The following is a 16,862-nucleotide window of genomic DNA, read 5'->3' as shown; positions in this document are numbered from 1 at the left end:
GCCCAATATTAAGATGGTCACTACTTTTCCCACCCTATGAGGTTCTCGCGCGCCCTACTCGGATTCTAAAATCCGAAATATTTCAACGTGTTTTTAGAGGTTTTATGGAGTTTTTATTCAATTTGGATTCTAAAATCCAAACTGCATAGGACATGCGATAAACCTATAGGGTGGGAAAAGAAACAGTCTAGTAAGATACCTCTCGTAGTTTATTAAATTTAGATGATTGCTCTATGTGCCTTTTGTATTGTTCAACCTCTAAAATAGGTTAGCCAAGAGTTGTGACATGATGAAAAAAAAGGCCAATCAGGTGTTACGATTTGATAGGTTTTAAACGATCAAAAGTTACGATATAAAAGGATTTCTGAGTAATATTGAGGGACCATAGAACAATTCTCATTAATTTCCTCATGGCTTTGATAATTTGGGAAACAAAATTATCAAAGCCATGAGGAAATTATGCCAACGTGAATAAAGTCACAATTATTATATATTTTCTTAAAGAACTTGACAAAGCAAATGGAAGGAAATAAAGGAATCAATTGAAACTTTCAGAACTTCAAAGCATCTTTACTTTGCTGGCTAGAAGTAAAAAGTCACTGTTCTAGACTTTTTATTGCAAAAGATACAGTCAGTGACAATAGTTATGGATTAACAAAACAATATAAAAAGTAAAAACTATATAATCAAAAAAAGTATATGATTCAAGTTAAGATAAGTTCCAACACAAAACCCCTCTTTTCACCCCTACAATCAGAGCTTCTAGGAACAATTCAAGGCAAAGTTTGCCTCTACTTTACAGTCCCTTCATCCAAAGCTTATTCTCCTACAATTTCTCTACACAAAAACAAGACAAAAAACAAGAAAAAAGTTCATCCAAATTGATTCCATCAACTAGTTGCAGCAGAAGGTTTTTTCTCATGAAGAGAAATAACAGTTTCAAATGCACCAACCAATGCTTTAACCTTGCTCTTCCTAGCTTCAACAAGTTTACTTGCTGTTTCCTCAATCACATTATTCAACAATCCTTGTGCATCTTTCTTGTCCTCAATATCCTGGTGTCTCAAAACAACCTTTTCTTTGCTTGTAGTATTGCTCTCACTACATGTTTCATCTCTTTTTTTGTAGCTTTTCCTTTCGCCGTCATCTTCAACGTTTGCTTTCTCTGGCAGCATTTTCGCTCTCCGAAATTTAAGCTTCCTAGGAGTATTTTTCTCAATTTGATTATCAATCACTTTCCCTCTTCTGAACTTCAACTTCATCATTTCACAGTCCTTGTCTTCAACATCCTTAACCTTTCTTGGCTTGCCTTTCTTTTCATCTTCCAAAGTCTCCTCATTTTCCATGCATTCGATTTCACAGCTTGCTGACAAAGAATCTACCTCAAATTCACTAGTTGTATATTCAGATTCCTCTTGGTCTTCTTCGGACAAGGATTGAGTAACCGAGGTTGATGAAGAAATAGGTGTGGACAACTGAGGGAGGTATGAATCATCATCATAGCTGGCGGTTTGATCAGATTGCACAGTTTTGTTTTCACTTTCCATATTGACGACATACAATGTCTTTTCCTCTACCTCACTGTTGTTGTGTTCATCAAGTTCAACTTTTCTTTCAGTCTTCTGATTCCTAAGATGAGACACAATTTTCAAGCCCTTATGCTTTCTGGAATTTAGACTTGAAACTCTTATAAGAGAAGCTCTCGGAGATGATAAAGCTTTTATAGGTGATATAAGTTTTTTTGGAGCGGTTTTGGAGGGGGATACTTTCTTTTCCATCTTGATCTCGCTGTTTCTTTTGTCCTCAAAACCTTCTGAGGAACTCATAGAGGATGATACTTTCTTCCTTGCGACACGATTCGAATTCAGAGATATCGAATGTTTTGCCGACAACTTCATTTCTTTAACATTTAAAGAAGGTAACTGCAATGAAGTTCCTGTTGTCTTGGTAGTTTTGGCTTTGGAAGTTGATCTTGATGGATTTTCCACCTTCTTGAGAGTCGGTTTTGACACAGCTTCAACCTGACCAGCAATTGATTTTGACGGAGTTAATACATTGGAAGTTGATTTTGATGTATTTTCCACCTTCTTGGGAATCCACTTTGACAGAGTTTCCATCTTAGCAGAAGTTGATTTTGATGGAGTTTTCACCTTCTTTGGAGTTGACTTCGATGGAGTTTCAGCCTTTGCAGAAGTTGATTTTGATAGCGACTGCACCTCCTTATCAGTTGATGATGAAAATTCTTGACTTGTTGATGGAGAAGTATGCGACTTCGGTATGAGTGATGGTTTGACCTCTACCGATGTTTTCTTCCTGTTAACCTTAACTTCATTCACAATATGTTTTTCCTTGACAACTGATTTTGATGGAAGTTTGTGTGTATTGGTGTCTAAGGCATCAGAAATTCCGGTCTTGGAATCAACCGATTCTTTGAGTACGACCGTTAGCATCTTTGCTGGCTTGGAATCAACTGATTCTTCCAGTACAGCTGTCGACATCTTACTTGTTGGCTTGGAATCGGCCGATATTTTGGACTTGGCGATCACCCTGCCAACACTCTCTTGTGAACTTTGGTGAAGCTGTTTTCTTGTGGCTCTGTTAGGTATGGAACGTCTTTCCTTTGAAGCAAATGCATGCTCCTTTCCATATTTGCAAAAATCATGACAGGAACCGGTGGAAGCTCTGAGATAATGCGGAACGATTATCTCATTCCTTTTTCCAGAGCTAGCCTTGCCGGCAGAGTGCCTTCTTTTTTCAATCACAGGTGACTTGGTTACATCTGGGGTAACCGATAACTCAACACTTTCTTCACTGGCCATCAGATGAAAAATGAGATGTGCAGAACGCGGTTAAGAACGACAATCCTGAAATTCGAAAAGAAAGCCGATTCTAAATACATCAAATAATTAAAAAGGACAGACATTTATGTAATGACTGATTCTAAAAGCAAATAATACAATACAAAAGCATATTCAAAATATCAACAAAAAAAAACATAAATCAGCACAAATCATTGAAAAAAAATTGAAATTGATATAAAACTTCAAAACTTCAATCCACATCAATATGTTTTCTTCTGTCATTCTTATAATCAAAACATACATGGAAGAAATAAAATAATGAAAGAAGAATCAGAAATTATTGAACAACAAATGTACCAAAAACCAAGGAAAAAAAATCATCAAAGATCAAAAAACAAAAACGAAAAATCAGAAAACATACTTCAATAAACAACATTCTAATGTCTTGGAAAACACTTGTACAGCAAAGTTATCTGTCATAATTGTGAAACAGTAAAGTTTGTCTTTAACTGAATCTGATGTAAATTTTTTAACAAATAGTAAAAAGGCACTTATCATGCAACCAATCATTTAAGTTAATCAATGAGGTGAGAATCATAAGATCAATCCAAAAACAAAACATCGCATTATATTCATCATTATTCAACAAAAATCACTGAGATATAAAATCATAATCTAATTTGAAACTCCACAATACTTGGCAAAAATAAATAAAAATATTCTAATTTGAAACTCAAAAAGTAAATGCAATAAGAAAAAAAATGCACAAAATGTGTAACTTGTTTTCAATAATTGATTCTTCTAGAATTCATCTAGATCAATAAACTCTCATGTTATTACAAAAATAACAGACATAGAACAAATTAATGCAACACAAGAAACAGCCATCATTAATCCAGAGATGTAACATGGAAATGAAATCATCATACATCTAAAAGAAAAAGCAGTAATCATACTTCAATAAACAACATTCTAATGTCATGAAAATACTTGTACTGCAAAATTATTTGTCATAATTGTGAAACAGTAAGCTTTGCCTTTAACTGAATCTGATGTAACTTTTTTAGTAACAAATAAAAAGGCACTAATCATTATCAATATCATTAATCATGCAACCAATGACCTCCATAGCACCGACACTTCTAATTGAAGGTGTGTCCGGTGGCTGGACACCGGCACATGTGATTGCATTGATATATGTCATTTTCTTATCGTGTCAGTGTTGTGTCTGGTGTCGGTGTCAGAGCTTCATAAAACCAACCATCCGTGAAAATCAACGAAGATTGAGAAATGCAACATGTTTCATCTATATGAGATGAGAATCATAAGATCATCCAAAATTCATCCAAAAACAAAACATCACCTTATATAACATTGATCATTATTCAACAAAAATCAACAGCATCACATCACAAAATCCATAACAAAACTTAATAGCCAAGAAAACTTTTATTGCAACATCATAAACAACAAATTTGCAAGAATATCACAAATTCCAAATTCCAATCTAGAAAAAAATAAAATAAAACAAAAACCAGAGAAACCCAGATAAATAAAAATCAAAACTTTGGAAAACCCAGATGAAACAAATCAAATAAAACAGGAAAATAAATCAAGGGTGATTCTAAAAACTCATCAAAATCAATAAAAATCAAATTTTTCAACAAACCCATTTGCATTTATGAAAAAATAACAACAACCCAGATGATAATCTTTCTTAAAAATGATGAAAAGATTAAAAAAAATTACATACCTTTTTTATCAGAAAAAAGAAAAAGTATGATCCTTAAGAAGAAAGGAACAAGAGAGTATAAGAAAGTAAATTGTGTGAAGGGACCACTGAAAGAGAACGTGGAAGCAAGAAAGTGTTGTTGTTTTGTTTTTCTGGTTTCGGTGTGGTTTGTGTGTTTCTTCACTGCGTTTGTTTTGTTACAGAATCCAAGAGAGAGAGAGAGAGAGAGAGAGAGACTTGAATATTTAGATTTATTTATTTGTTTATTTATTTTTATATGATTTTGATTAAAGTCTATAAGAAGAAAAAATGGGTAGTGAGAAATTAAATTATTGAAAAAATGCACACAAAATAAGAAAGCTACTATTTAAAGAATTTATTGAATGGATGGTCGGTTTGGTTGGTGAGAAAGAAAGTGAGTGAGTCAAAAACTTTAAATAGTTTCTTTAAATTTGCTTTGAAAAAAAAAAAGTTTTCTTGACTCAATTGAAAAAATGATTAAAAATAGTAAATAATTACTTTTGAGTTTTTGTGATTCTTTTATGTAAATTGAGTATAATAATCTTCGAGTCAGATATGACTATATGGAATAAAAAGTTTGTCAAAAAAAATATATGGAATAAAAAGTTTTTGGTCAAGGGTTTTGAATGTTATTGTATTTGTGGAGTTTGACCGAAAAACTTTAGATTAAGATCATTTGTATTTGTTATTGAATTAAGAAAAAGATATATGTCATCTCATCTGATCAATTATAGATTTTTTAATTTTACGATGTAAAAATATATTTTTCTTAGAAATACAATGATTCATGTATTCATGCAAAAATACTAAGATTCATTTCGTGTTTAATTTAATTTTTAATGTAAAAAGTTTTACACCATATACCGATATTTAAAATATTAGATTTTAACTATATTCACTTTGAAAGTCACACATCGTGAAGAAGAAGAAGGAAAAAAAAGGTGATATATGATTCTAGATTATGAATACATTTATAGAACAAGAGTTAAATATGTTTTTGATTTTAAAAATATAGTCAATTTTATTTTTAGTCTTCATAAAAAAAAAGTGACATGTTTTGATCCTTATAAATATTTTCAATATGTAGTTTTAGTCCCTGCTAAATTAAAAAAAAATGGTTAAACTTTTAAATTTTTGAATATTTTTTACAGAATTATTTGAAACATTATAAAAAAGTTAATTTGTAAAAAATTAGTTCAAAATTTGATTTTTAGGTGCAAATTTTCATTACTTTTATCTTGAAATTTTGACATTTAAAAAAATCATATTTAAATCATTACATGTAAAAAAATTATTTTTTTTATAAAAGAGTGTCTTATAGTGTTCTTAACATGTCTATAAAAAATAATCAAAAACTTAAAAGTTTAAACATAATTAAACAAATTTTAATTTAACATAGACTAACATTAGGTGTTGAAATTTTTTATAGGGACTAAAATCTGTCACTTATTTTTATGAGAACTAAAAACGAAATTCGTTATATTTATAGTGACTAAAAACTTATTTAATCGATAGAACAATTATACATATATAAGGACATTACATAATATATGAAGAGGTCCGGATTTAAATCCAAAAGTAAAAGGTAAATTTATATTCAATAGATTACTTGAAAATAATAATAATAATAATAATAATAATAATAATAATAATAATAATAATAATAATAGTAATAATAATAATAATAATAATAATAATAATAATAATAGTGATTAGCACTGTAACCAAAAAATGATGCATCAAAATTAGACTCTTCATTTATTTTGAGATAATACTTTTTAAATTTTAATTGATTAGCATTAGTGCATATTGATACCGTAAAAAAGTTACATTGGAGTTGAATGATATCTCTCAATTCTCTATATATATTGGTGCATGAGTCTTAGAAAATAATTTCACAATGTGAAATTCCTTGCGTCTTGCAGGGATGACGTTTAATAATATTTGCTGATTCAAAAAAAAAAAACAATGTGACATCGTAGTGACATATTATTGGGTGTACGTAACAACAAGAGTATGGTTACAGTTGATGGAGTAAGAACTTAGTTGAGATATGGCTGATGTCTATAATTGTGCTTCCCTTTGTAAATGGATGAACTATTTTCATTAGTTGTAGATTTGTTAACTACTTTAGTAAAGTGTTAAGTACATTTGTTTTATGATTTGAGCTATTAGACTACGAAATGAATAAAAAGATAGATAAATGCATATTGATAAAGAGATAAAAAAAAATAATGAAAATAGCTTTGTGTTTGATTGAATGTGTCTATTACAATTTACAAAATTTGTACTTATAGGCAGAAACTATCCTTATAAGCCAAAAAAACATGGCCTAAAGTGTTCAACCTTTGCTTGACAAATGTTGTGAGTAATGTGTTAGTTTCCCTTGTTGAGGGGATCATGTCGCCCTACGTCTAACTCTAAATTTCCTCTTTCATGACATGACCAGTTGATAAGGTCCCTATTGTGGAGCTCCCCCCTCCCCTCGTGCTTTCTCTATCATCCCTCATTATGGTTAATGGCATTATAATCATGAAGTATGAGTTTTAAGTATCATTGTCCGGTTCTTTTAAGTTTTTCCTCTGTCTAAGATCTTCAAAACCCACATACTTAGTCACTAGACTTTAAAAAGAATCAACTTCCCCTCATTCACTTGTCCTAGTCTTCGTCTAACCTTCCATTGGCTGCAAAGTTCCTCGCCTAAACTTTAATCACCTATCTATCGATGTTCTCTAACAAAATAATTATTTTTAGGTGTATACAAATGCTTAATGCATTGTATTATAAATTGTCCTTGAGTGATGATATGATGCAACGTAATGACATGGATGTGTGTGAGTAGTGTCATCATTGCATCGTAAAACCAGGAAACTAGTTGTTAAAACTTTTATTCGGCTTGCAATTGGTAAAAAGTAATTAATCCTTGCTGATTAACTTATCCCAACGGTAACCTTGATTTTCGTAACTAATTAAGAGATATCTTATGTTAAATCATTAGGTAACTTTTCTCCATAAATAGTAGTTTCGTCTGAAATTCATCTTTCACTCTAGTATTTATTTCTATTGACTTATTCTTAAATTTTTGTGATTCAAATCTCTTGATCTTTATTTATTCTTCAATCCTTTAATATTTCGAAAAATAATGGCTTCATCCTGTCCAAATCAGAGTTCTTATGAAAAAATCTATCATGGAGCTCTTTATCCCGTGTGAGAATATTACTCTCCATCTTTGCATATTTCATCATAAGTTATACATGAAGTTTTTTTTTTCGTGTCCGAGGTTCGAACATCGTACCTTGCATCAGGGCCGGACCCTGGGGGGTGCAAGCAGCGTTGTAGCACCATGCCTCCCCAAGGTATGGGCCTCCAAAAAATATTTACAGCCTAGTACCCCCCACTAACATACCAGTTCCTATGTTGTTGTAGCATGCTTTGCTGTTGCTGTTTCGGTATTTTGGGAGGGATTTTGTTTATTTTTCTTTTGGTGTATGGCTTTTTGGTTTCTTTCCTGTTGCTGGCCTTTTTTTCTGCTGTGTCCTTTGCCGCTGTTTGCTTTGGTATAGTAGGCTGGGCACCTTATTTTATCTGTTGTAACAGTTTGCCATTTAGTGCACTCCTGGTGCTTGGCACTTGAAATATATGCAGTTTCAAAAAAAAATTAGCGTTTTCCCCTTTCCAAAACACATTGTATGAATGAGCCTCATTTTACTTCCGGCACCGAGCCTCCAAATTCGTTGGAACGGCCCTGCCTTGCATATATATTATGCATTGTCATTATCAACTGAGTTAAACTCACAAGAACATAGATGAAGATTTCCATCACCTTGTATTGGTTGACTTCCCAGAGTGGGGTGATGAGGAATACAATAGTTACCCAAAATTAAAGTAAGACTCGATGTTGGATATTTTGTTCAATGATGACGATGTTAGTATCATGGTAGATATAAATACCATTAGTATGATTCTCTTTGAATTTTGGGGAAATAATCATAGTCGAGGGAACTGAAAGGAGATGTCATTGTTGAAGACATAAAATGGACATCTAGGTTAATGAGAAAGAAGTTGAAGGAAACTTATTTAACAACCACTCAAGATATGTTAAAACAACTTAAGCCTTTGTTAATCAAAGCTTTAACTAATGGCAATATGTTTATCCGAGTCTTTATAGATAGGTAAGTTGTCCTTAATTAATGTTATGTCACTTTAAACCTTGAAAAAGTTTGAAAAAACATGGATGATCTAATTTCAACCACTTTAGACCTTGTTAAATGTGATAAACTTTATTTATGTTTGTGTTGAATCAAAGAGCTTAGTTTTTGTTAAATGTGATGAACATTATTCATGTTTTTATTAGTCAAGTAACTTTTTTTTGTTAAACGTGATTAACTTTTTTTTGTTAGAAATGAAATGTATGGATATTACAATGTGTGTATATTGTTATTGTAATGTATGATTTTTTTTTAAGGAAATTGTAATGTATGGATGTTATTATGTTTATGTAAAAACAAGAAAATGAATGTGATAAACTTTGTTGTTAAATTTTATGTAATTTATAAAAAAAAATTAACAAAAATATATATTTTTGAAATGTAATATATGAATATTTGTATATACGTGGATACCTAAAAATATGTGGATTATCTACATAACGGATATCCGCGCAGATAAGTAGAGGACACGAATATCATATTTATCCAACGAAGCAAACATAAATTTTATACTATCGCACCCACGAATATCCATTTCCATCTTTAATTTTAGGGTAGACAAATTATTATTGTCTTAAAGTTATTAAGAACCATAATGGTTGCCTTATACACATGTTTTTATTAGTTGTATGTGTCATTTTTTTGGGGTACAAATATGTGTCATTCTTTTTACTAGATTGATTAATGAAAATACGCGACTATTTGTCACCAATTTTGCTAGAACCAATAATATTAAGGACAAGCCAAATAAAATTCTATCGGTTCACCTATGCTTTATTTGTAATAAATGAACGCATGGGTGGCCCTGAGGTGGGCGGGGAGTCTAGGGTACAATTATTTTATGGACACCAAAATTATTATTTTTACTTAGTAGTTAGTACTATATAGATATATATCTTTTTAATTCAGTTGGAGAATATATTTTTAAAAACTTTGATTATAAATAAATCTTTTGCAACAAAAAAATGTAAGAAGAAAACTATTAGAATAATTAAAAGAGCACAATTTTATTATTTCTTCCAGGGCACCAAAAATCTTAGGACCGACCCGGAATGAACAACCTATCAACTAAAGGATGAAAGAAAGAGCTGGAAACATGTTATCCTATACTCTTGAAAATATTATGCATCAAATGGGATTTTATTATGCTTAAAATGAGGAAAGTAACAAAGTTCGTTATAATTTATTGCATGAGGGACAAGTCTTCAAGGATGAGATGGTTGATTAGCCATTGAGATTTTTGCTTGTTGCCATGAAGACCTCAAATTATCCCACATATCGCGTTTCAGTTGGATCCTTTCTTTAATTTTCTTAAGGGCACTTTGAAGGATTTTTTTGCGAGGGAGCAACAGTTTCAATTTATCATCAAATACAGTCAATTTGGTGTACCAATCAATCTCTCGATCCATGTTACCTTTCAATTCATCGTCTACCGTCGAAAGCTCGAGAATTAGTCGACTCATTTCATCCCTTATGGCTTCATTCTTATCCATCAAAAGATTTATCCTAGCTCTCACCTCTTCATGACGATCGAGTAATGATTGCCTCTCTAGTTCAAACACATAAACGTTGTTTTTGAGGTTTAACGTTTCTTCTTCCAGCATGTCTATCTCGTGGAGGTCACATGAAGCTACTTCATGTTTGTCAACGAGGCGAAGGTAGTCTCTCACAACATCCTCAAGTTGGGATACCATTCCCTTGAAGGGTTCTCGAAGGGAAAATCTCTCATCATAAGCCATTAGCTCAGACAACAAGACTCTATAAGTAGTTATCTCGTCGGCTTCTGATGGGAGATAACCTTGTAACGCTACATTTAGTTTATCGAAATCCTCTTGGAAGGATAAAGAGATTGTTAAAGGGTCAACATCAGCAAAATATATGTTCATGTCCTCTTCAGAGAGGCGAGCCAAGGGAGAGGGTGACAAAGATGGGGAAGCCATCGATCTTGGTGTCTGAATAAGTAGTTCTTCTACGAATTGAGTGAAAGAGCAATCACCAGCCTGAAATGAAAAAATAAAAAATTTTAGAAAACGAAAGAGACACTAGTCTTGAAAATCAGTTAAGAAAAGAAGAATGTTAGCAACACACACTAACACACATTTTTCAAATATATAATTACCTTCACAACATAACTCTGAGAAAAGTTAAAATTGGAGCTTTTTTCTTGATGGGTGCACTTCAAGCATAAGAAGTTATTTATAGAGAAGGATTGTCTCAATATTAGATAGGGATATCACTAGATTAGTTGAGAAGATAAAAAGGGTCGTGAGAATTAAATAATTCACACGAAATATGAAATTTAATTAAGAAATTTATTGAAAGGATGATCAATTTCGTTGGTGAGAAAGAGAAGCAGTCAAAAACGTTAAAATAGTTTCTTTAATTCGGTTTGAAAAAAATCTTTTTTGAAAAAAAAAAGGATGATGACGTTTTCGGTCAAGAGTTTTAAATTGGATGATAAAGTTTTCGGTCAAGAGATTTAAATGATATTGTATTTTTGGAGTTTGACCTAGAAAATTTAGATTTGCCTAAAAGCCACGTGTGTCATCACATCTCTACGTTCTTATATTCAGTGATTTGAAAATAGACTAAGACTCATTTATGGATTTATTCCTCGTATACTTCTAATTTAATTTTTTTTGCACCATAGATCAATATATTTAAGGTTCGATGGTTAAAAATAAGGTTAATTGTTAAAATTGACCATGTAATATACCCAAAGTCTGAAAAATGACATTGTAAAATAAAAAACATAGATCCTATTTTCGAACCTCATATTCTGCCCTAGAGACATAAAATTTAGAAAAGTGAGCTAGAGGTTGATTTTGTTTTTCTTATTTTGCATACATATTTAAAACATCAAAATATGACTTTCCAACAAAAAAATTAGAATTTTTCGACCAGGAATTAATTAACAAGGAATTTTAAAGGGCCAAAAACTCAAAAAGAAAACAACATAAATTTCGTCCTAATAATTGAATTTTGATTTGGTTTTTTGCAGACACGTCTAAAAATATATAGAGAAAATTGCCAAAGTTTCATAACATTCAAACTACACCTCGATTTATTTCGATTTTTGCAACCAAAACTTGCAAAATTTTAATTTTCAAATAAAATACATAGAAAAGGATCTGCAAAGTTTTGAAGTATTCAAACACCGTTTTGATTTATTTTGACTTTTCAACCAAAACGTGTCAAATTGCAATTTTTCTGAGTAAGCATATACTCATGTGTCAAATTTAGTTTTCTAATTTTGCTAGCATGTTTTTAACATCATAATAAACTTCACCATTAAATTTTGTAGTTTTTAAACGAGTGACAATTTAATTATGAATTTTCATTTTCAATAATTATGAATTTTTTAAACAATTCCTAATTAATTTGCTCCTCGTTCAAAACTCCAAAATTTCGTGAAGGTTATTTTTATGCTGAAAATTTTCGTCAAATCCTAGTCATAATCTCTTATATTGGAGACAATTTTTTTTCTTTCTTTTAGAAACATAATTGAGTTTTTTTTTTTGACAAGGAAACATAATTGAGTTGTGAGGAACCTAATCGAGTCTTTTATATGAAAATCAAACTTATTAAGGAAAGAGTGATATTTAATAAGGTAGGTGATAGAGTGAGATTTGATAAGGTGGTCATGGTTGTCTTGAAAACAAACACCGATACCAAATTTTCCTTTGGCTGTGAAAAGAGTGCAATCAACATTACACTAGAGTCAATGGTTTTGCAGCTCGGTCCAAGATGAAGTAGTAGGTGGAGTGTGCCCTCATTAATACAATGACACCATATATAATCTTAGACCGTATATGAAGCTAGACTGCAAGTAGCCGTAACATTAACAAGTTTTTTTTTCTCCATAAACAAGCATTGCGTGAACGCCAAATACTTCATAAGATATTCGAAAATGAGCACAAATTTCTTTGTAAGGGCTGCTAGAATTGTGGAAATAATAGAGGAAAATCTACCACTTGAAGTCATGTACCTATCTATTTTTCCCCAAAGATTTGCTTCCATCCAACAATTAATTGCAAAAGTACAGTGCATAAACATGTGCATTTCATCTTCGATGTCATTATTACATACAACACACAAGCTATCACAGAACCCACATCCTTGTGTGGGAAGACAACACCGAAACAATCTCCAACAAAAATGCTTGATTTTTGTGGGTATGGGCATATTCAATATCAACTTCCAGCCACCACTTGCTTGGTAATGTGTCCATTGGTTTGAAAGGCTCAAGCATAGCTCATAATCCGATTTGACAGTGTAGACCCATTAGGGGAAGCCTTCCATATGACGACATCATGATCAACACGGGAATGCAGTGGTATTTTACAAATGTTGGATGTTCCTTGGGCGTTCATGATAGAAGCAATCAACTCTTGATTCCAAGTGTTGGTTGTAGTATCAAAAAGTTGGGAGACCTTCATGTTAAGAAGGTTATTCAGAGGAAGTAAAGTAGGGCACATATTGTACCTTGATCGAATCAATGGATCATTCCAAACATTGATATTATTATTGCCACTGATTTTCCATCGATAACCAAATGATAAGAGAGGAATAGTGCTGCAAATGCTCATCCATGTGAAACTTGAACTATGGCCAATATTGGCATCCAAAAAACCGCTTATGGGGAAATATTTAGCTTTGAAAAATCTAGTGATAAGAGAGGAAGTGTTTGTGAGAAGCTTCAATCCTTGCTTACCTAGCATGGAAAGATTAAAACCTTCAAGATCGCGGAAATTAAGGCCTCCATGATCCTTAAAAGTTGCCATCTTATCCCGTTTCAACCAATTCATGCTACGCCCACCTATTTTATTTGATCCCCAGTAAAAAAGAATTCATTATGCGCTCTATTTCCTCTACAAAAGAAATTCAAAATACGAAAGCGCCCATGAAATATGAGGGAATATATTGAGCCACTGATTTTACGAGTACTTCTTTGTTGGCACAGGACAATGATTTAGAGCTCCAATTTCAAATATATTTCCATATTTATTTCTTGATAAAGGAAAAAATTGATTTTTTTTTTATCTCGTTCTACCATATATGGAAGGTCACGTATGTTCCTTTCCCCATAGATTCAACGACCCCCAAGAGATGGATGATGTTATTATGACAATTAGTGTCGGTATTTCGGTTGAAAGCGATGGATGAATTTTTATAATTGATAGCTGAACTGCTAGCTGCCTTATAGGTATCTAGAATATGTTTCAAAGTTGTAACTTCAGAAGTAGTAGCTTTGCATAATAGGAAATTGTCATCTAAAAATAGGAGATGAGTAATAGACGGACTACGTCTACATATATGAGTGGCATGAAGCATTCCTTTATTTTCGTGATGACAAATATAAGAACCGAGACCCTCTGAACAGATAATATATAAATAAGGCGAGAGTGGATCACCTTGGCGGAGGCCACATAGGGGGTTTATAAGGCTAACACGATCAATATTTAGGAGCACGTGATAACTAACTGATGAGACACATTGCATGATCTCTGGTCTATCCATTTTAGCTGTGAGAGCAATATTAATATCATTTAAATTCAGATGGAAACTACCTTCTTCTAAGCATGAGCAACTTGCTTCAAAAAACTCTCTTCCAATCAAAGGCCAAAACTTTTGGAAAAACTAGATTGAGGCCTTCAGGTCTTGGAGATTTGTCTGGATGCATAAAAAAGACTACTTGACAGAATCGCTCTTCGCTGAAAGGAGTTGTGAGGGTGTGATTAACAATAGTAGAAATGCAATGAGGAATGTAAAAAATGTTTGGTGAGTGTTCTCCATCGTTTGACAAGTAAAGATTATGGAAATATTCTTGAGCAATGGTACACAAGCAAGCTTGATCTTTCCATAATATTTTTATTAGTATCAAACAACATTTTTGTAGTATTCCTCTCCCGCCTTGCACTTGTAGAAGCATGGAAAAACGTGTTATTTTTGTCAACATCTTTTAACCAAAACATTTTGTGTCGTTGAATAACTTAAACTTTTATTTCTCTATTTTGAACTTCAAATTATCAAGACCTCATTTCTTTAAGAACCAAAGAGTTGAAACCAAAAACATAACTCTTAAAAGGATATTCATTTAGATATATTTGTCAACTTTACTCTACTAAAAGATTGAATTATATGATAGAACGTAATTGAATGCATATGTATAAAGATTTGTATTTGCGGTGTCTAATAACTAAATCCTAGTCATAATTGCCTAAACAAGTTTTTGTCAACTAACCAACACAATATTGAGAGAGGTAGTAATATATGCTTTCTTTATGAAAATAATTTGGATTTGAGACGTGTAGTTGACTATTTGAAAGGTAGTCTAATTAAGTGTAAAATTCGAATGTCTCGCTCTCAACTTAAAAATAAAAATTTAAATTTGGTCTCTCACAATTTATTCACGAGTGAATTAAGTTGATGAAGGAAAAAAACTCAAATTGATCTATGATATTTTCATACCAGAGATAAATTAATCCACATGTTAACTGTAACTCATTATTACGCATGATCTAATTCGTTCACATGTTAAAATGTTAGAGACTAACTATAATATATATTTTTTTCTTTGATAAACTTAATTGAGTTGTGAGGAACTTAATCAAGTCTTTAATCTAAAAATCAAATATATTAGTAAGTCTAAAACTTTAATTTTGTGATCAAGGTTGATAAGAAAGGAAAAATGAATGAGGAATCTTAATTATGTGTGGCTAGTTGCGGTTTGGTAGAATCGGTTGATCATCTTTTTTTTGAATTGGTCTGTTTTTGGCTCGGTTAGCATATGTTTAGGCATTGGATTGGTATCACATTTGTTGATCTGCATTGTTTGTCGGATCACTTTATTCAGTTTGGGTAACTGAATGGTAACTCAAAATCGCTTCATTATGTTTTATTACTTAATTTGCTTTTCAAGCATCTTAGTGATTTGGAAATAAAGAAACAATATGTTGTTTAACAATAAGGATGAATCGTTACATCAAGTTTCAGATACAATTAAACTCCTCTTCTTATGAAGGTTGAAGATAAATAATAACGTCACTTTTACTATTGATTATCACAAATGATGGTTTAATCTTTTAGTTTGCTTGGGTTAAAGCACGTGAATTGGTTGGTCGCCTAGTGTATTTTTGGCATATTCTATATTTTTATTGTTTAATATTGTTTAATTTTTTTTGCAATTTTGATTGAACACACCTTGTGCTTTTCAAAATGCTTTTTTTTCGTGAGTAATATATTCCAATTTACCTTGTTAAAAAAAGAGAAAAATGAAATTGTCGGGTATACTAAGTGCCTCAATAATAGTAGTAATTTTTTTTTGAAGGAATAATAGTAGTAATTAAAGTCTTTCAAAAAATAGTAGTAATTAAAGATTATGGAATATCATAGCTGATTGTCTTTAATCAAGATGGAGGGCCACACCTTTTTCTTGCTTCCATTACCGACAAATACGATACCTATGTACATTTTCATGACATACACGTAACGTAACGTAACGTAAATATAAAGAAACCCAATAATTCTGCAACTGATAACAATCGAAAAGAGCTTGTCCTCGTGAGCTTAGCTCAGCTGGTTGGGACAATGCATAAAATATGCAAGGTCTGGGGTTCAAACCCCAGTCACTACCAAAAAAAATCGAAAAGAGCTTGATTCTATCTACTAGTACACCTTACGTACCTAGCAACAAAAATCATAACTTATACTACTGGTAACTTTCATGCAAATTCTTAGATGTATTTATTTTTGTTGAAAAATATATTTATAAAAAGTCAAATTTGACATATAATAATTTAGTAATAATCGGTATATAAAATGCATACGTGAAGTCCACAAGTACAACTCAAATGATAATGAAAATCGTCGAAGACACTTAATATGATGAGATGCGTTTTTGAACTCACAATAATCGCTTTCTCTACATTTAATGTGTGTATGTTTCGCCGTTGATTTTAAAAAAACGTTCACATTAATCTCATTATCAATTTTTTTTAAGTGAAAAGTGTCAATTCACTTATAAATAAGAGTGGAGGTAGTACTTGTATTGTTTGACTAAAAAATCTAGATATTATTAATACATATACGTCCCTTAAT

The 16,862-nt window shown here is 31.8% G+C and overlaps 1 protein-coding gene across 2 annotated transcripts; it reads right to left on the bottom strand.

The window, feature by feature from the left end:
• Positions 1–683: 683 nt before the first annotated feature.
• On the bottom strand, positions 684–4,698 carry LOC146912565 (uncharacterized). Of its 2 annotated transcripts, none has more exons than XM_085722133.1 (2): positions 4,555–4,698; positions 684–2,864 (listed from the first exon to the last, which is right to left on the bottom strand). In XM_085722133.1, exon 2 carries the CDS (start codon positions 2,817–2,819, stop codon positions 891–893), a length of 1,929 nt encoding a protein of 642 aa, XP_085578259.1. In that variant the 5' UTR covers positions 2,820–2,864; positions 4,555–4,698; the 3' UTR covers positions 684–890. The 2 variants fall into 2 exon arrangements, with proteins under 2 accessions (XP_085578259.1, XP_085578260.1); XM_085722134.1 differs by lacking the exon at positions 4,555–4,698 and adding an exon at positions 3,925–4,109.
• Positions 4,699–16,862: the final 12,164 nt, after the last annotated feature.

This window comes from Medicago sativa, chromosome 6, assembly GCF_051527215.1.
Source record: "Medicago sativa cultivar Bolivia chromosome 6, Bolivia_mono, whole genome shotgun sequence".
In the NCBI taxonomy this organism is placed as follows: Eukaryota; Viridiplantae; Streptophyta; class Magnoliopsida; order Fabales; family Fabaceae; genus Medicago; species Medicago sativa.
The sequence above is the reverse complement of the archived record's forward strand: the minus strand, read 5'-3'. Positions and strand labels throughout refer to the sequence as shown.

Coding starts and splice junctions, on each gene's coding strand:
- LOC146912565 (XM_085722133.1), bottom strand. CDS start 2,819: ATGGCCAGTGAAGAAAGTGTTGAGTTATCGGTTACCCCAGATGTAACC.